Source organism: Pavona decussata, unplaced genomic scaffold, assembly GCF_977016875.1.
Source record: "Pavona decussata unplaced genomic scaffold, jaPavDecu1.1 SCAFFOLD_49, whole genome shotgun sequence".
Lineage (NCBI taxonomy): Eukaryota > Metazoa > Cnidaria > Anthozoa > Scleractinia > Agariciidae > Pavona > Pavona decussata.
Genome location: NW_028145471.1, coordinates 1,422,069 through 1,442,577, shown reverse-complemented (window position 1 = coordinate 1,442,577; position 20,509 = coordinate 1,422,069). Strand labels below are relative to the sequence as shown.

At 36.8% G+C, this 20,509-nt stretch overlaps 2 protein-coding genes across 3 annotated transcripts in view; both read right to left on the bottom strand.

Annotated features, from left to right (window-relative positions):
* LOC146481557 (inactive pancreatic lipase-related protein 1-like) overlaps positions 1 to 6,155 on the bottom strand; it is a 102,207-nt gene extending 96,052 nt beyond the window's left edge. Inside the window, exon 1 of the mRNA XM_085108375.1 lies at positions 6,141 to 6,155. The gene's annotated coding sequence lies outside the window, so the exon portion shown is untranslated. The remainder of the gene's footprint in view (positions 1 to 6,140) is intronic.
* LOC146481556 (transmembrane 9 superfamily member 3-like) lies at positions 657 to 20,263 on the bottom strand. Of its 2 annotated transcripts, XR_014864451.1 has the most exons (17): positions 20,080 to 20,263; positions 17,495 to 17,690; positions 15,321 to 15,425; positions 14,211 to 14,228; positions 13,708 to 13,868; positions 13,127 to 13,204; positions 11,736 to 11,867; positions 10,402 to 10,568; positions 9,843 to 9,937; positions 9,246 to 9,376; positions 8,329 to 8,468; positions 7,703 to 7,771; positions 7,121 to 7,267; positions 5,610 to 5,693; positions 5,079 to 5,155; positions 1,669 to 4,796; positions 657 to 1,623 (listed from the first exon to the last, which is right to left on the bottom strand). XR_014864451.1 is itself a non-coding variant. In XM_085108363.1 (16 exons), the coding sequence occupies exons 1-16, from the start codon at positions 20,161 to 20,163 to the stop codon at positions 4,729 to 4,731; spliced, it is 1,752 nt and encodes a 583-aa protein (XP_084964489.1). In that variant the 5' UTR covers positions 20,164 to 20,263; the 3' UTR covers positions 657 to 4,728. The 2 variants fall into 2 exon arrangements, 1 of the variants encoding a protein (XP_084964489.1); XM_085108363.1 differs by having other exon boundaries at positions 657 to 4,796.
* Positions 20,264 to 20,509: the final 246 nt, after the last annotated feature.

Sequence of the window (20,509 nt, the reverse complement as noted above, 5' to 3'; positions counted from 1 at the left end):
CGAATAAATACGGTAAGCTCTCGAAGCTAATTTTTGTTGGAAGAGCATCAAATTTCCGCAGGGCAACTAGCAGCCGATAGTCCCGCGTCAGAAACACTCTGTTGTGTAATAAGACCGCCCTGGCGTAGCCAATTAGATTGCGAGTTTGCTGTTTACAGATCTTTGCAACAGACCTTAAGTGAATAAGACAAAAGATTGTAGCCATTGTGGCGCCTCCATTGTTAATTGCCGCACCTCTTAAAACAATGCCTCAACTTAGCCTGATCCACAGGACTCAAAACTTACAGGAAGTTGTTTTATCTCCAGGCCTCTCCCAGCCGCAGAGGCTTTCTCGGCAAACTCGCTTTTGGACAATACAGGGTAAACTACCCAAACAGTATGTTTGGTTTTATCAGTACAGTCGATAAGGTAATTTGGCCACAGTAAAGAGATTCGAGTGCTGACGTTTCGAGCGTTAGCCCATCGTCACAGGGAAGAATCCGAAGAGCGAATGCTAACGCTCGAAACTGTCAGCTCCCAAATCTCTTTACAGTAGCCAAATTACCTCATCAACTCTATTGCCAAAACCCGAACATCCGTTTCCACTCCCCGCCGACGCAGCACCACAGTTGAAACTGACCCCCCCCCCCCCCCTTACCCAAACATTAGCCTTCATATGACCATACATTTCTTTTAATGTTAGTTGACATTTTCTCGCATTATCTTCACTAAAATAGTACAAGTGTTGATTGGCTAAAAGCAACAGATCCTCTTATAGGTAATGAGAAAATTCGTCTGCTTACTTACAGGGTTACAGCACTGTAATTATTTAGTGATGGTGATACGCCACCAAATATACACAATCTTGTTTAACTATTTACTTGTGGAAAATGTTATTCACAACTGACCATATCTACCCATCATAAAAAGGAAACGTTTTATTCTAATCAGAAAAACTTTGCATTTTAGCCCTATCCTCCTACAGAGAAAGACCTTTAATTTGTTATATATCATTAAAGGAAAACTATAACCAATAGTTTGGTTTTATCATGGATCCTAGGAAATTTTGTTGAACGAAATTTCTGAGATCTAGTTTCTCAGTGAAACGTTTTGAAATTTGGGCACTCTAAGATGCTTAGGGTTAAAATGCAGTTTCCCTTTTCAAAGTTACAACTATTTGGTTTGAGCTTTTAAGCGTGGTTTTCACTAGCGACGCAAGCACAAGCGCAACCACAAACGCAAGTATAAGAGTGCTTATTTCACCATGAAAACGGCCTCGACGCAAGCAAAGGATCAAACTTGCGCTTGTGCTTGTGTCGCGTTCGTTTTCACCTGACATAAAGCTCTTATGCTTGTGCTTGCGCCTGTGTCTGCGTCGCTAGCGAAAACCAGGCTTTAGTGAACAAAGCTCGTCATATTTTAAAAAAGACACTCGTATAATTGAGTGCCTTTTCTATTCATTAAAACTGGAAGTCAAAAATGATGCACAACATTTTAATCGCAAAAAGCCGGCTTAACTTGACTATCCTACGCATTACAATTAAATCTACAGGGAAGCAAGCTAAGCTACAATAAATAAGTACCAAATTAATGATAAAGGCCCTTTTAAACGGTTTCAACATTTGCTTCAACATGCGTTCAACACTTTGTTGAACCAAATGTCTGGGGTGTTTGAACAGGTCGTTCAACATTGTTGAAAGTGCAAAAAATGTTGAAAGCTTGTTGAAAGTGTGTTGAGTCAAATTTAAATTGGTTTAAACTTTCATTCAACACTTCCTTTGTTCTTGAAAATGTTGACTGGCGTTGAAGCCGTTTGAACACTCCGTTCATCCAACATTCGCCCAACATCCGTTCAGCTTTTGTTGAAACGAATGTTGAGCAAATGTTGAAACCGTTTAAACGGGCCTCATGTACTGATGTAATTTATCGCCACTTCGAGCGTTTTTTCAATTGTGTCGAAAGCAATTGTGGCACTTTCTCAGCCAATGAGAAGTAAAGCCAAAACCAATCGTGCCTTGCTCGCACGCGTTTTCCCGCGCTTGGCGCCGGTTACATGTATTTGCTTCGAATTCTCATTGGTTGACTGCGCTGCTCACGTCTGCTCTGATTGGATAGTGATTACGAGGTTTGGCAATTAAGGGGCTTTTGTTCGCAAGTTATGACCTTCCATGGACATTAATCATGGCTAGACAACTGGTTGAAGCAAAACTTGATATAATTCAAACCTCAGGGTCAAGGCAAATTAGCCCAATAGCCCCACGTAATTGATTGTCTAGTTGAAATTGGTAAAGGTGTAAACGAATCGGCCACATTGAATATTACAAAGCTTGGCCAACCCAGCAACTAATGTACTCAGTACAGGGCGAACACATCAGGTTGGCTAATACCGACCGAATTGCACCTGTCTGTCTGTCTGTATCTAAAGGCGGAAGAGATTGAACTGGACTTGAATGTGTCCGCTCTAAAGAGAGTCGACAATACATGACACTGAGCGGCGAAAAACCTAAACTAAAGTTGAGCACGGTGCAGATTTGGGACTTATCTGTAACCAGGATTGCAGTACACACGACTAACAAACCACTTAGAAATCGAGCCTATGTAACCTAACTAAAAACGAAATTATTTGAGCATATAATGAAATAAAAAGAGAAATCTCTTTCCCTGTTCCTGGAAAATTCGAAACTTCCACTATTGGCAAGTAGATTTTTTTAAATAGCATTCTTCAAACATTCGGAACGGATAAATGGCAGGTCACAGTCAACAGAAGGTTTATTACTTTTATGAAATGACTTAAAAATCGTTATGTGATATATTGGTACAATATTCAATATTTAGCTTTTGAAAATCAAATAGCGCAAAGAAATCTTTAGTTAAATAAAGAACGGTAGCGGCATCGATCAGCAACAGGTCGAACTTTCTGTACTGCAGACCAAGGCTATTTTCCACGCTTCTGTTCCCAAACGTCCAATAACAACATAAATTGAACATTAATTTTCTCTCAAGATTCCTTATTAATTTTAATATGGATACACTTCGACAAAGCTTAACAAATCAGCATTCTTACCCTAAATACACTGAATTAGACGATAAATGACCCAGAAAAACTTTCTTTTGCTTTATGGAAAACTGTTCATGTTTACCTTTCTCTATGGATACAAACTTTCGGGAATTCAATTTTAAGAATCTAAACAGTCGTTAAATTTGACAGAGCTACTCAAAAGGAATTTAAATACACTTTTTAACCGGTTGTTGACAAGCTATGATGCACAGCTAGCCTGCACGATGGAATCTCTTGTTACTTTCTTGCCTCTGCACACAGGCTAGCTATGATCGACTTTTTATTTTTTATTCTATTTATGTTTGTCTTCTTTACGAATTGAAAATAACACTACACACACAAGAATAAGTGAAACGAACACGCAAAAACAAACACACTGATAAACATGTAGAAAATCTACCAAGATTAATTTACGAGCAAGAAATACCGAAATTACTTATCAGTTCGATGCCCGGTATCCTCGGCCGAGATCTCCTCCACGTTAGCAGGTGAAATAGTGACCTTCAGACCAACCTCGAAATATTTTCCCTTTTGGTCGTCTTTAATTTACCCTGAAGCAGGGCAGAAACGGAGACTGGCCTTTTAAATCGAGATGCATACAGGAAATACGACGTTCTGGATGACGTGGTTGAGTGATTTTTCATGTTAATTGTCCAATCAAAGCATAAGCAATATTCATTGGTTATTTAAAACTAAATACGAGACTGTGGGACGACACCTTCCTAAGCCGACATACCACAGGAACGTTAACCAACATCAACAACTTTCACATCTTCGATGTCACAGGCAGCTACCAAAAGTCTCGTGTTCAACGTGTTATTTCTCCTTACATTCAAACATACCGGTTAGGAGAATGACGAAAATGATCAGCAAAGATACAGCACCTTAACGATAACACAAATTCTCCGAGTAAGTAGCCTAGTGAATCTATGGAGAACAGTGAAGAGGATATAAATATGAAAAGCTGACACTTCCCATCCGTGGCGAGAAGCAACATTTTCACAATAAAGAGAACTAAAAGACTGTCTTTTGTCGACTCAACGTTGTCGGAGAAAAGATACCGTTGCTTGAGTTCCAAGGTCACGCAATATTTACCAACAAGAGTTTTAAAGGCGAATAAAATAGTGAAACATTAGTTAAACGCGACAAGAGTCAGACCTTGAACGAGAAGTTCTGTTTGTGTGTGATGTATGATGGAATGTTGAACTGAAGACTCGACTGCAGTGTAAAAAATACTAAACATATCATGAAGCGAAAATTGTAACCTCAGCAGAATTAAATACAAGTTTCTAAAACCGGTATTAGACAAGAAAACTTTTCGCACAACTTGTGTCGCAACGAAGTCGCGACCCAAGGTGCACCAATAAAATACTAAAGTATAACACCCACCAAGAAATATTTCCCACAAGTTTACCGTTGCTGTAATCATTGCGAGAAGTATTTATTGTTCTTTTTTTTTACCCTTTAAACAGAACTACCCTCAACTTTTCCGAACGAAGTAATCCGATTTATGGATCACCAATGATTGTCGTAAGGCCAGAAAAACGGAAGAACCATTTCTCTTCATTGATTTCTTTCCTACGTACGCATGTAACTTTTAATACCTATAAATACACACTTTAATGTTCGATGTCGTTTTAAAAACAGCCTCCAGATCCAAAGCCAGATTTTTGATCGTTCCCTTTTTTTCGTTAATCTATTTTCACCGTAGAGTAAATCTTCCTGACGAAAGCACTTGCCCCGGCGTATCCAAAGGTGCCTGCGTAACAAACAAAGCAATCAATATGGGGTACAGTCACTTCGCCACCAACGACCTCACCACCAGAAGTCGCCTCACCACCGAGCTCGGTACCAGGAGAAATCGCAACGCCTGGCCACCAAGAAATCGCCGCCAAGAGATCATTTGGCGGTGATAACGAGGTAGCGAGATGACTGCTTGGTTGGTGGCAGGTTTGTTTTTTGTGAGTATTTTGACTAGAATAAGAAGATCAAGACAGACAAAGTGGACTAGAAAATTTCAAAAACAGGTAATCCAACTCACCGCACATTATCCCGAGACCAACGCTGAAAAGAGCCATGTAACCGAAATAGAATGTCGTCTGAAAAAGGCCGTACATTCTGAAAAGCACACACAAAAAAATAGAAATTAATTTCTGCAATTGGGCACTTGACAAGGAGGCCTAGTGCTAAATGTTGTGGACTTCCTCCATTCTCTAAATAACAACTTCTTCTAAAAGTGCTAATATTTGTAAATGTAAAAAATGTAAACGTAATTTATTTACCCACGAAGCACCAAAGAGCACTAGGATCTCGTTCAAATTAAGGTGTCCGTGCGTTCCAGGTCGAATAGGAATTTGGAAATGTCGGTTTTGTGGAGGGCGGAAAACCGGAGAACCTGGATAAAAACCGTCGGAGCAGGGACGAGAACCGACAATAAACTCGACCCACATATGACGCCAAATCGGGGAATCGAGCCCGGGCCACATTGGTGGCAGGCGAGTGCTCTCACCACTACGCCCTGCTCCCCAAATATTTATTGAGTTAAAAGTTAAAGCAAGGGAATAAGTCTTACTTGGTCTTGAAGAAGAAGTAGTAAAAGGAGTACAGATACACATAACCAGCTGTGGAAGCAGCTGACAAAAATGCTGTCCATTGCCTGATAAGAGGAAGGATACAATTAATGTTAGACACGCAGTAACTAACCTGAGTATCAGACCTTCCTAAGGGGACGGAGGAGAGGGCAGAGGGGGAAGGAAACAAAAGCAAAACACTCGTGTCAGGCTTTGCTCTCCCCACCCCCCCCCCCCCCCCGCGCTCCTTTTCCAAAAAACGAGATACGTGATTGTACAATGTACTCAGGCTATGCAATAACAGAAGGGTTCTCTGACCATTGGCCAATCAAAGCTTGCCATTTCAGTAAGAATGGAACAGATTTGAAGGATCATACATGTAAGGTGGGACTAATGTACATTAATAACATTGGTTGAAAACTGCCTACAGTGTATGCTAGACTCGTTTAAAACTACTGTATTTACAGGTTTGTACAGTGTGTACCAACAGGGCAGTCTTAGTAACAGTGATTGATAATGATTTTTACAGTTAAGGACGGTGCCTACTATTGTTACTGCGCATATGTTCTGCGCATCGCAAGACTCGGGTTTCCTATGGGTGGTGCCTACTGATACAGGAATATTTTTGCGCGGTTTAAAACTATGCCGAGAAAGCAGAACTTAGCAAATGCTTTTGGTATCTCAAAAGAAAATTGGAGGTACAGCTGTAACCATGCATTTTTCAAAGATAATTAAGCTTCAATTTAGGAAAAATCCCATACATTGCTTTATATTTTGGCGCTTTTTTAAGATATTATTGCTTAATTATCTCTGAAAAATACGTGGTTACCCCCAATTTTCTTTTTGGATTCCAATAGCCCATGCTAAGGTCTGCTTACCCCACATAGTTATAAACCCCACAAAAATACTTCGATATTAGTAGGCACCGTCCTTAACTATAGCTGTAGCTAACATTTTGGTGCCCCAGTTAGCAGTAGTGTAGCAGCTCTTGTAAGCTTGTTTTAATTGTGTACCAGCTGCTATTGTTTTTAGGGTTGGGGGTATTGTTCTGTTGTTCTGTTCTACTATTTTCTAGCAGGGGTTACAAGCCAATCACGCGAGTCCTTATTACAGCTGCTACATCTGAACACTTTTCCCCTTGGCGTCCAACATACCCTCTGGACAGGCTTTAACAAGATTTCAAAAATAATTCATAAGCCCATTGACCAATCAAATGGTTGATAAAACATCACGTGTAGTGGTTTTAAAACCCAATAAAAACCACCTCATTAGTATGCGGCATTTAATGTTTTTCTTGTAGGCTAATTTCCAACATTCACAAAAGCATCACTGTTAGGAACTCTCTTGACACACGCTTTTCCAGGAATGTTTTTGAAGCAGTTCAAAAACTGACGCAGCAAAAAAAAAAAAAAAAAACTGACCCAGCACATGTTTTATCGGGTCTAAAACCACACTGCTACTCGTGTTTTAAACATTTCCTAAATAGAACTAATGAAACAATCGGTGAGCTCACCATCTGTAATCTTCAGCGTTAAGAAGGAAATAAGTGCACACAATGGTGACGCACACGGTTACAATGGCGAGAATAAGGAACACCAACAGCATAAAACCAAACACATAGTAAATCTTGTAAGCCCAGAATGACGTGAAAATGAAGTACCTGGTAGGAATAAGAAACATGTATGAGAATGATGTATTAATTGTTAAATGACACAGGCATACTCGGCAAAAAAAATCCGAGTGCTCCTATCAGGAGTCGAAGCTAAGACCTTCCGATTACTAGTTCGGATGCTCTACCACTGAGCTACAGGAGACTTGTGGGAGCTAAGCCGCTAAGGCCATTAAACTAGGTTCATGGGACAAACATCCTGCATATAATGTGTGGCATATGCGCAATGGAAATAATGTGATGGAATATGTAAAGCATGGTGAATAAATTAGAATGATGTATTAATCAGTAAATGACACAGGCATGCTCGGAAAAAAGAAACATGTATAGTACATGTAATAAACAGGTCTAATTAAACGATGACAATGCCTAAAAGCTCTTTGTAGATGATTAGGCATGAAAAGTGAAGACTTTACGTGTACTTACATTTCAATGAATATAGATCCAAACGGCAAAACTCCCCCAAGAATTATAATCACTAGTGGTTCCATGAACCTAAAACAACACAAAAACAACATTATTATTCACCTGACTGTTAGGAAAACTTTTGATAGACAGGTAATTATAACACAACTGTTACTCTAGCTCATCCAACTTGACACACACATACACTGTACATGTGTATGTTCAGGACACTCACAGCGCTCCTTTTTTAATGTATAGTTATGCTCTGTGGATCCTGGGATGGTCCAAGAACCTTTAATTATTTTCTTAAGGAAGATGCTTACTAAATCAAATGCAATTTTTGCGTGGCTTATGACTATGGGGGAAAATAAGATCTTAGCAAGAGCTTTTGAAATTCAAAAAATTTTGGATTCAAAAATAAGGTCTACTTTTACAACTTAGTCATAAAACGTAAAAGTCACCACAGCAACATCAAAATTTTACTTTTACATGTAACTACAGTACTCCTCACAAGTTTAACAGTCAACCAGCGCTTGGGTCATTCTTGTTTTAATGCTTGCTTTTAAAGAGGATGTCTGTAGAATCTGATTGGCTATGTGTGAGACCAACCTCTGTACTTGTAATGAACATAACTAACTTGGTCTTACCACTTTTTCTCTGGTATAGGTCTGGGAACTGTGTTAACTCTACAAGGAACATTTGGAGCACCAGAGAGATTTCTTCCCAACACAGTTCCCACGAGTGTTAATGGAAGAATGACAAAGATAACAATGGCTGTGACAGCAACCTTCAAGAAAAAAGAAAGCAAAAAAAATAAATAAATAAATAAATAAAATAAAATTTCCAGCCCTTTTTGCATAGTGTTCAAAATACTGGATTTTACCCTCAAAAGTCTATAGAAGCTTGCCATTTGAAACCACAAAGACAGATTCATACAATGCTGAAATATGTAAGTATAGACTGCACAATGTACTAATCTTGTGTGCTTGTACAGGTCACATCAGACTTACATAGCAGGCTTTTCATAAATTTGAAAACCGTACATGTGATTTGTGAATGAACTTACTATAGCTGTCAGTTACTATGTAAAGCACCATTTTTGTAACAGGATCATTAATACACGCAATCATTAATTTTCCTCAATGGTGTTTTGTATGGTCAATCACCCTTTATAACACACTTCAAAAACACATTAATAATTCATAAGTTCATAGACCTATCAAATGGTCGATAAAACATCACGTGCAGTGACTTTATATTGATAAACCTCCTCCTTATTAGTATGCGGTGTTTTATCAGCTGATAAAACACTCCTCATTAGTACACATTGTTTTTCTCTTATGCTAATTTCCAACATTCACAAAAGCATCATTCTTAAGAACTCTATTGACACACGCTTTTCCAGGAATGCTTTTGAAGCCGTTAAAAAAACTCGCAGCACGTGTTTTATCGGGTCTAAAACCACTCAACTGCGCCTCGTGGTTTTACGCCCAATAAAACATGCTGCCCGTTTTTTAAACATTACATAATTATTGGTTCAAATCTCTTTCTTCATGAATCTTACCATTGTAGCAAATGGGATGGCTCTAGATGCATGATAATAAATGGCAATGAAATTGATCATAAAAGCAGTTCCACAAACAAGCAGAGGGAACAACACAGCACTCAATGCCATCTGCTTTATCCACTGTCTTCCTGCAGAATTTAAGTAAAATACAGTAGATGTCAGTTGATAAAGCACTGTAAAGTGTACTTAAATACTCGTATTTCAAACACAGAAGAATGTTTTCTCAGGATATCCAAAGCTAGTAGCAGTCTTGTGTTTTCAAGTGTTGCTCATATTTGCCTCACTTTTTATACAAGTTTATTCCGAAAACACTGCACCACATTTTTTTTGTCTATTTCGACCATCACTTTCCAAAAGTAATTATTCTTGGGAAAAGGCACTTGGTATTCTAAGCTTTTAACACTGCAATGACAGTTGCATGTGAAAAAAAAAAACCAACAAAAACACATAAGACTTGGTTTTGAGAATAAGCTGTAGGCCACAAACAAAACAACAGGTAAATAATTATTGTGAACAAAACAAATTGAGAGGACAGTAGTGAAGACTTTGATTTCATTTCCTGTTAACAAGGTCTAATTCTGTACACATACACACCTCCTTGTCTGGCATACAGGCTGCCACCCATAAATCCATTTACAGGAGCTGTTGCTGCATATACAAATATTGTTGTACTAAGGATGGAACCACGCCTGCAAACAAAACAATACTCAAAAGTAAGTTACCAGTCTCATCTTGTTTCTCGCGAGACCAGAGTTGCGTCTCTAATGTTGTATCGAGAGACGCGACTCTCGTCTCAGGAGAGTGACTGAAGCGGAAATTTTGGAATACTACTGAACTAAAGTTTCTCACGAGAAGAAAAACACTTGTCTCATAATGCATTTATCTGGCCATTTTTTTAAACCGCCCGTGCCTACGTGTATGTTCGCATCGTATGAGCTGTGATTTTGAAATACACTAGGTGAATTGGTTTTCTGGACGTCACATATTCAAACAAAACACAAAGAAACACAGTGCCGACCAGAAATTTGACCTCTCAAAGTAAACACCTCATCTTTAATGGACATTTCTTATTATTTTTTTTCATGTTTCACTATAGTTAACTCCATAATAAACCACACCGTTGCGTGAGTGTACGAAGAAACAAAACACTTACGAGGTGTAAAGATCTCCCATGATAGTAAAGAAGATGACACAACCGGCCACCACGCACAGGTGATATCCTGTACCAATCAGGGCAGTGAACAGTAAACGATGTGACGCAGGTCTGAACACATCACCGTGAACCTGTTTCCAGCCATATTCATCACCAAGATCCCTCTCCTAAAATCATAACATCAAAATTAATCAAGGATAATAATAATAATAATAATAATAATAATAATAATAATAATAATAATGCCCAGCATTAATAAGTTTTATCCTAGAATTGGCTTCTAAGGGCCCAGCAGGCCCCATCAGAAATTTTAGAAGAACTTGTTCAGCAAAAAGTGGCCCAAGATATGTCATTTTGTCTTCTCAAACAACAAACAACAACAACAACAAATTTATTTGAAAAACAAAAGAATAAATGTTTTGTCCCGCAAATAGTTACAAAACTAATTGAGGCGGGACAAGACGAACACAGGAACACTTTAGAAAACTAACGAGAACTTACAAATACAGACATGAAAAAACTTTACACTAGTTTACAAACTAAAAGTAATAATACTAAATGGAACAATTATTTAGTTAGTCCTACATTTTTAATCATTTTCAAACTCATTAACACTTCATGAAGAGGAAACAAAGGAAATAACTACTGTGAAGGAGGTTTGGAAATGCGGTCTTTATTATCGTAAAATTTGAGTGTTGACAAACCAAAACCACAAAAACTTAAACACTCTTAAACCTTATCACAACAGCTAATGTAAACAAAACAATGCAATGAGCCAATTAGAAGTAAAAAAAAAAATAATGCAAGCAGAGGGCACCAAGCAAGTGAAAGCAAGTGCAAGCTAGTCACAGTTGGTTTTCGTTCTGCTTCTTATAGTTGAGAAAGCAGTGCAAAAAGTAAGTAAAAAAAACAAAAACAAAACGAACAACAAACAAAGAAACAAACAAACAGTGTAAAGCGAAAGTAATGCAGATGCAAAATTACACAGTCTACTTTCCATGTCTGGTAAATATTATGGTCTCACTCTTTTTTTCAATACCTGTATGTAGGCTTTATTTCTCAAAACATTATTTGTTTAGTAGACAACTTGCAACTGGCAAACATACACATTTTTATTGAACACATCCCCACATAAGAACTTGCCATGATCAAGTAAGCTATATACAGTGTAAATAATATTAATACATAACATGTACAGTGTACATGTAGTCAAGAGATGCACTGTCTAAATTGGGCAAGATGTGTGCAAATGCAATGAAAACTGAAACAAGATACAGTAAAACTGGCAGCAAACCTCTGGTGGATTCTGAACTGTTGTTTGAAAATTGTCTTACCATGTCATCCAGCTCGTCATCTTTGCTGTACCGCGCATAATCCTTTCTCAGAGTTCTCATCAGAATCATGGAAACAAGACCCACCAGGAAGATCACCATCATGAAAGAGTTGAATATTGAAAACCAGTGGATCTGCAAACAAAATCATGAGTTCTAAATCAATCGTCAAAAGGAGTTGACAGCATGACAGTCCTACGACATCGCATGTCAAGCCAAAGCTAAACATTGTTCCTACACTGTTGAGCAACATCTGCTGAATAACAATATTCATGGCTGAACATCGTTTAACCCTTCAACCCCTAACAGTGATCAGCATCAAATTTCTCCTTGTAATGTCAATGCTTATTCAACCTCTGAGGTCACGAGAATTAAGGATACAATTATGATCACCCAGGGCAAATTTTCTTGATATTTTAATAACTTCTCCCCAGTACTTTTATAACAAAAGTATGGGGACAAGATGGAAGAATTTGTTCTTTGGTATTAGGGGTTAAAGGGTTAACATCAAGCCAATATTCATCCAACAAAATTTGGTGCACCATAGGATACTTACGGCTGTATGCTCTCCACCTTTCAATTACTTTGGTGTAAAAGACTACAAGCCATGAAGAGATTTCACAATTATTGTACTATTATTATACTATTTTACACATTTAAGGTGGTGTTTATTGAAGAACAGCTGAAGACAAGTATTTGTACAGGTAATTACTCTTTGTAGGTGTAACAATTTTCTCCTATTTTTTATACTGCAGAAACAGAATGTTTTAATATTTTCCACAATTCACATGTACATGTACTGTAGTTACTTTGCTAAATACCCTGACACTCAAATAAAGTTCATTCATTCAATCATCCATTAGTGCACCAACACCATAGAGTTATAGACTTTAAGCAAGAATGCTTGACAATTTAATATTCTTTTGTCTGCATTCAAATTAGCCCTACTAGCCTCATCAAGGTAAAAATTCTTTTGATTTTTTAAGTTAAGAACGAGGTTATTAAGGCCAATTTGAAAACAAGCAAAAGAATATTTTAAAGTGTCAGCAATTTTTGCATAGCATTTATCTTGGGTTAAATCTCTTCACAAGACTCAAGGTTGCCTCCTTTGGAATGAACAAAAAATTCCCGACTTTGCACTGGAAGATTTAACAAATCACCAAGGACCATGCACAATAAATCCTTTCTTCTACGTCCGAATCTACATGTAAACTGTGTTCTTTTTGTAATTAGCCAAGAGTCTGGCTTGAGAAGGACAGCAATCACAGGTGGAACACTGATTTAGCAAGATGGTTTGTTTTATTTAAAAGGGAATGGAATTGGAAGTGAAAATAATACGCACAACTTAGTCACAGAAAATTTACACAGAAATGGTTTGTATAGTGTAACCTTACCCTGTGCTGGAAGAAGCTTGGATCAAGGTACTTGTCATATCTTCTGGCAAACTCCACTTTCGACTCTGTCCACTTTACCTAGATCAAAAAGAACACAGAGAATAGACTGTGAGACCCACACTGGAACTAGAACCTTACATTGTCAGTATGAAACTATTCATGAAGTGGATTCCCCCTGTATGGCTAAAACAATAATTGTTTACAGTAATTATTACTGTACACAGTCATGTGGCACATGTACCAACTCAGTTAATAGACCTTATTCGCTCTATTGCCCATTACAAACCATGTGATATTCTCAGGAGAATCAATCCTTTGTCTTTTTGTAAGTAAAGAATGTATGCCAAAGTGAATATGACCAATTCTAAAAGAGACCACTCCCTAGAGTACCGTCACATGATCTGTAATGGGGCAACAAAACAACCAAGTGAATACGGTCTATTGGACAGGCACTTTTCCACTAGTGTGGCTACATTGTATGTACAGCTATACTACAGTGTACATTATAGTTATGTATGTGTACAGTGTAGGTCTTCAAAAATGACAAAAAATTATTGTTAAAAACACACTTTTTTCCATACCTCATAAGTGAAGCTGATTTTTGTGTTGGGAGTGAGCTTTGTTTTGGATTCACTTGTTAAGCTCACGTCTACAATCTGATCTCCATTGTAACTGACATCAAACTTCTTGTGGGTCCAGATGTAGTTCTCATCTTTACTTTCACCAATTTCACCAACAATACCTGGAGAAGAGAAGATCACATGAACTAATATGCATAGAAAAATGCCCTACAGTTGGCCAATCCATTAAACACTTTAAGATACGCAGAAAAAAAGACCTCCAAATGCTCTTTTGTTCAACCTTTTTGCACCTTATCCTTAGTTTTGGTCGTTGCCTACATCTAGAGATAACCCCACGTGTGTGAAATCATGGCAAAGAGTACAGAAACCTTATAATCAGAAACTAAAACCACAAGTGAACTTCAAAAACTTGATGTATATTGTACATGTTAATGATTGTACACCTATGGCTATAACTATAGTAACGCTATCATGGAATAATCTTTTGACTTCGTGTGACTTACCCCATATTGGCAAATCATCTGCAACAAAAAGAACAAAAATTAGTGCAAAAAATGAAAATGTGCACTGTAAAAACAAAACAAAACAAAACAAGGGCTGCCATTGCGGACGATGATCCATGTGACCTGTTACGAGTGAATTACATGTACTGTACATTTGTGTACTGATGTTACATTCCTACATGTAGTAGGCCGAAATCAACAACTTGTATCTTCCAAAATTGCCTATTGTTATTGTAACAGTACTTTGATTACATCTTAAAGGGACAGTATCACGCTATTTTTAGTAACACATTAAAAATTGACAAGACACTATTTGGTTGATAGCAGCCAAGATATAATGACAAAATTCCATTAAAAGACTATCAGAATGCAAAGAAACTATCCACGGATATTTTCGCTCCAGCAGATTACCAAGATACAAAAAATCGCCCGTTGTACCATATTTTGGTTTAACCTTTTGTCTTAGAATCACTATTAATATTGCTTTAAATTATTAGTGATTTAGAAATTAATTAACACAGTGTTCAAAGTTTAAATTTAGTGATTTTGACCAAAATCATGATATCTCCCATGACACTGCCCCTTTAACTTAGGGGAACTTCAAGAAATTAAAGAACTGACATCAAAGTACCAGACATCATATAGCAAGCAAAACCCTGTGAAGTCAGCTATTTCTACAGTAGTTGCCAGCCATAATAACCTGCTCCCAGCTACAGTATTAGCGACAGCCCTGAACTTTAGAATTTACACTGTACAGAAGGACTATCTTTTCCAAATTGAGTTGGAACAGACAAATTACAAAGAAGCAAAAAAAAAAACTTAAAATTCTTGAAATATCCAAGTCCAGGGTTTTCATTAAGAATTGGAGTAGCAGGAGAATACTGTAAAGTAACAGGAGAATTATCCTGAAAGGGCAAAGCTCTCACAGGAAACAAGCAAAATTTATCCGGAGAATTCTGCGTAGTAGCCGGAGAATTCTTCGATCTCCGAAACCTAATGAACACCCTGCACGTCAAATAAATAAATTATAATGCTATAATGTTATGGCAAAATTACAATGCTGAGTTTTATAAAATAGTACAAAATTCAGTGGAATACAATCACACCTACCTATGTACATTTGATACCAATAATGATTCTTCACAGCATATACCATGGCATCATTGTTGTCCTGAGTCAGCTCCAATGTACAATAACCCACAGGTGGAACATTGACTAAAAGGAAATAATTAAATACAATTAATATTATACTTTTAGTTGCTAAAGTGTAACTTGTTGTTGTTGTTGTTTTATTTTTGTTTGTTTGTTTTCTACTTTCTCTTTTTTAATTCTCTGAAATTACACTAACGAAAGGGATTCAAGATAATTATTCTTCTCTAGCAAACTTACATGTATAAGACTTAAAATATTATTGCTTACAATACTATTTACACAATACAAACAGCATGCAGATGAAACATCCATTCAATTCATCGACTTTTAGAAAAATTAATTCTGTTCTATAAACAGACATGCAAAGTTTCAAGTAAAGAATTTACAATAAATGCACTGCAACCTGCAAGTACATGTACAATGTAGCATAGGCTATTCGTGGGAGGCTGCTACAGTGTACATTGTACCTGTAGTTACGAAAATAACAAAGAATGAGAACAACGCGCATTCATATCAGTGCCTTTAACCCCTGAAACAATTTCTGAACTGAATTTTTTTCACCTTAAGAAAGGAACATGTGTAACCTTATTTAGAACGGCTGTTTATAGTCATTTTTTATCTAGATACAATGATGTTGATCATTTTAGTTTAAGGGAAACTTAATTTTATCTTTTGCCATATGCTAATCCGGCACTTCACAACCTTCCTCTCGCTTGACCCATCTTAGTAGTATTTTTATTGTAATTATAGTTTGTAAATATAGTTTTTACTCTTTTAGTCTTATTAATATTTTATGTATATACATGTATTTATAGTTCTTTCCCTTTAATGACACGTATTTTTGGTCACTTAATTTTTGTTACACAATTTTAATTTGAGGGTCACTAGTTATTCAGTTGAAGTACTGTCCCGTGTTACCCTCTTTAAATAAAGTTGATATATTTTTTTATTTATTTACACCAACAAAAGACAACAACACTCGGCAAGTCAGTGAAATAAGGATCTTAAATGTACATAAACACCAACAAGAAAATATTATAGCAGTAAAAACTAGGAACTACACCAAGTTCAGTTGCAAAGCAGTGAGTTCTTTTATGTTAATACCCATTAAGCAATGACCTAAAACCCAAACTAGACTGACAGAAAGACTCCCTGAATGGGCACAAGATAATCTTTTCTACAATCAATGCCCTTCATACATATATATTTTTTTGTTCTTTATTTGCCAGTGCTAACATTTACAACAATATAATTATTATATCACGCAAAAAAACTTACAACAAATATAGCTCCACTCAATTCAAGCAAATAAGAAAAAAGGTACACAGATCTTGAGGTCAATAATTGGTGAGCAAGCCTAAAGGAACTATAAGAGCTATTCAATTTAGGCTTCCTCATCATTTAGTACATGTTAAAAAAAGTTGAAGCATGAATATGGAGGGTAACATTAGTGTTTAACCCGTTAAATAATGAAGTATTGATTGAGAGATCACTTGAAAGTAGTAATATTACCGAAGGCAAATTTATAAATTGATAAGGTCACAAGGAAGGGAATTCCAGGTCTTAGGAACCTGGTGGAGAATTACATGAACATGTATATATGGAGTCCTACAGTGATGGCATTGCAACAAAAACTAAATTTCTGAAATTATGTATGGAATTTGCCGAGATATTTTGAAAGAGCATGATGAAAAATGTCTACTTGCCAAAAATCAGCATCTTATTGCAATTTGAGGTGACATATTATCATTATGCTCCAACGACCCTATACAAATCCTTGTAATTTTGTCTCAGTTCCAAATGTTTAGAACTGAGACAAAATTAGAAGGATTTGTATATAGAGTCATTGGAGCATAAAACTCCTAATATCTCACTCCCAAACTGAAATAAGATGCTGTTTTTTTTGGCAAGAAGGCATTTTTCATCACACTCTTTCCGAACATCTTAATGTAAATGATCCCATAATTTCAAACATTCAAATATTTGTGATATCACACTTAAGTACTCTTTTGTAAACTGTTTTATGCTACACATGTAGTTCAACAGGGGTGAGACCTAGAATCAGAAGTGTGTCTAGTATTGTAGCACACTACTCAGTAGTGGAAAATGCACACAACACTACAAACACAAACCTTTAAAAGCAATGTCAATCCCACTGAACTCAAGCTCTACTCCTTGAATAGCTTCTCCAAGAGTTTCATGGTAATGGCCAATGGTCTTCTTGGTGCCTTTGCAAAATGGCAGTGAAAAGTAAGTGTAGGTTTCTTGTCTGTTGTGATAAGGTCCCACTGTGTTCATCCAAAGTACAACCTCTTCACCATCCTCATACTACAAAAACAACAGAAAAATAAATGGTAACTGCAAGGGCATTTACACTGTATAAACACCTTTTGCAGAGACATTGAATGGCATCAGCATTCAGGGCTGTCACTAACTTTTGAAGCAGGTCAGAAAACAAGAATATTAGCAAGAATTCTTCTTTTAGTGTGGCTTCAATACTTTATTTTTCTATCAAAGATCCCCAAGCTCTCATTGAAAGCCCTGGCACAACTGTGTATCACTCTTGGCATCCTTTTCAGCATACTTGGGATGAAAAGACTTTGGAATCATTAACGTTTAGTTCTTGATAGAAAACAAGACCTCTGGGTTCGCGTTAAATTCCTCCATTTCAAAATTTAGCCTTCTCATTTCCCTCCATTTTGTTTATTTCAAACTAAATTTTCCCTCAGTTCTCATTAAACTAAGTGTATTTTGTGTAAATTTCTTATAATAAGATACAACAAGCAAATGGTTTCTACATGAACATTGTAAGCCAGAAAAAGGCTTGCAGGGAAAATAGTATTACTCTGAAGTCCCTGGTATTCTTTAGCTTTTCTTTAACATAACCATATTAATTATTCAAGTCATCTTGGATCATGGAGTAAGGATCTGCTTGCTCTGACCTTTCCAATGACATTTTTTTTTTCTTTTCGGACAGCAGGTAAATGACTGCATTTTACCTTTCAAACACAATAATGGCTGCTTTTATACCATAGGCACATATTAATCTGTCTGGGCACAAAATCAGCCAAACATTACATGTCTATGTACATGTTGTGCATCTGGTTAAATGCATCTAAATGTTGTAGTTTGCCTAGTACGAAGACAGATACACAATACATGTATAAGGGAGATTATGTATTTTGATGAAGTAACTGTCTTCGCACCCACTGTATCATAATTTGCCTGGATGCATAATTCATCTTATGCCTGTCTTTATACTGGATAAACTGTGGGTCGCACGGTTTAATTTTTATTTTCCTTTTATTTTCCTTATTACCCTGAGGCAAATGGAAATAAAAATCAAACTGGTATGAAAATTTTTAAACCAAAAGAACTTTTAAACCACACAATAATTATACAACATACTGTAGTTAATATGTGGGGATGTGTGGAAATCTTATCAAATAAATCACAATATTCATCTCCAGAAGTGGTAATGTTGGTGATCAGAAATTACCTATTCTATGGGCATGAATTTGCAAGGATTTTGTTCACGTCTTTTTCTTGGAATTTGTGGTTGGCCATATGTACCTATGCACCCATGCATGTTATCGATCAGGTCCCAGTTGTTCAAAGAGTGGACAATTTTATCCACTGGATAGGTCGCTATCCAGCAGATGAAATGTGTGCAAGATTTTCGCGATAGCCCTATTATTTGTGGATAGAGTAGAAGCAGATGCCAAATTTAAGTATGGGATTGTGTGAAAACCCTGCCTAAAGCGTTAGTTGGAGTACATTTGCTCTGCTGGATAGTGACTTATCCTGTGGATAGTTATCGGCTCTTTGAACTCGGGCCAGATGGGCAATAAGTTAATGGGATGTGTTCATTTTACAGCAACTCTTAATAATAACACACCTGCATAACAAAATATTAACTTGCAATCACTGTTATGTCAGTACATACATTATTTATATTACATGTAATTTTTCAAAATGTAACTACTGTAATAGTGTAATTTATGCTTCAGTATTTGGGCCCACAATGCTACTTTTGGGCAACAGGGGTAACTTTTGAACTCACATATAGAGTAAAATTAAAGCTTACGTGCACAGCAGCTGACTAACTACCAAATAAATCATAACAAAAACCTTTCAATGAATCTTAAAATTACAGCTCCATTTTATTCCTTCTATCCCAAGCATTCAGTTCTAAACAGAATTATTGCTGTTTAATAAGCGAACAGCTAATTAGCCTGACCAAAAACCAACAACAGAACAAATGAGACCAGATCGCAAAACCAACGATCACAGTAAACAAACATTAAGGTCATTTCTTCCAAATGTTGCGGTGTCGTTATTATCGTAAACATCCATAGATTTCTTTTGCAAAGCTTCAAACAAATGTAACATGATTATCATACGAGTTAACAGAAATCGAATGAAGGAATAAACCGCAAAACTTTAAAGGTCGATATCCCAGGCTTTATAAGAAATATGCTATGTGCTGATGTGTCAATTCCAAATATTATTCGTTTGAACGTTACGTTATTGCTTAATTCAAGAATAAAAAAACAGCGTCAAATTAAGATCGCTTTGATTTTAAAGGCCATTAGCTATCTAGTTAAAATAAATCCACGTCCTTGACATAGATATGAAAACAGATTTGAAAATAGTAACAGAGGGACTGAACAGGAAAGACAAAATACGCGGACTGTGCCCACCAATATCAACCTACTTTGTGATCGTGTTCGTCTCCTGTAATGGTTTCCAGGCATAAAATAACCAGCAGAAATAACACACAGTGTTTTCCAGATGCCATATTTCCAAAAACCAGCTACATAAACCACAGGATGGCTTCTTATTTATTGGATTGTTGAAGGGATTTGACCTATCTTTTTCCAATGGCGGACACCGGAACAGCGGCTTCAAAACAAGGGACTGGACACTACACGCCACGTCAGGCGGAGGGGCGCAGAGATTGCTGGGAGACTTAGTAATGACACGCAGTTCCCAAGAAACATCTTTTCGAATCTTTTTTGAAAGACATAACATTTTAATATCGTCAAACAAAAATTTGTGTTAAGAGAAGGAAAAAATGTTTCATTATTTCTATAAAAGAGCAAGGCTGATTTCACGTCCAGGGAAGTATATTTTTCCAGTATTTT

Coding starts and splice junctions, on each gene's coding strand:
- LOC146481556 (XM_085108363.1), bottom strand. CDS start 20,163: ATGGCATCTGGAAAACACTGTGTGTTATTTCTGCTGGTTATTTTATGC. Junction 9,938..10,401: donor ATGGGAGATCTTTACACCTC/GTAAGTGTTTTG, acceptor TTTTGTTTGCAG/GCGTGGTTCCATCCTTAGTA. Junction 7,772..8,328: donor CCTATACCAGAGAAAAAGTG/GTAAGACCAAGT, acceptor GTGTTGTTTTAG/GTTCATGGAACCACTAGTGA.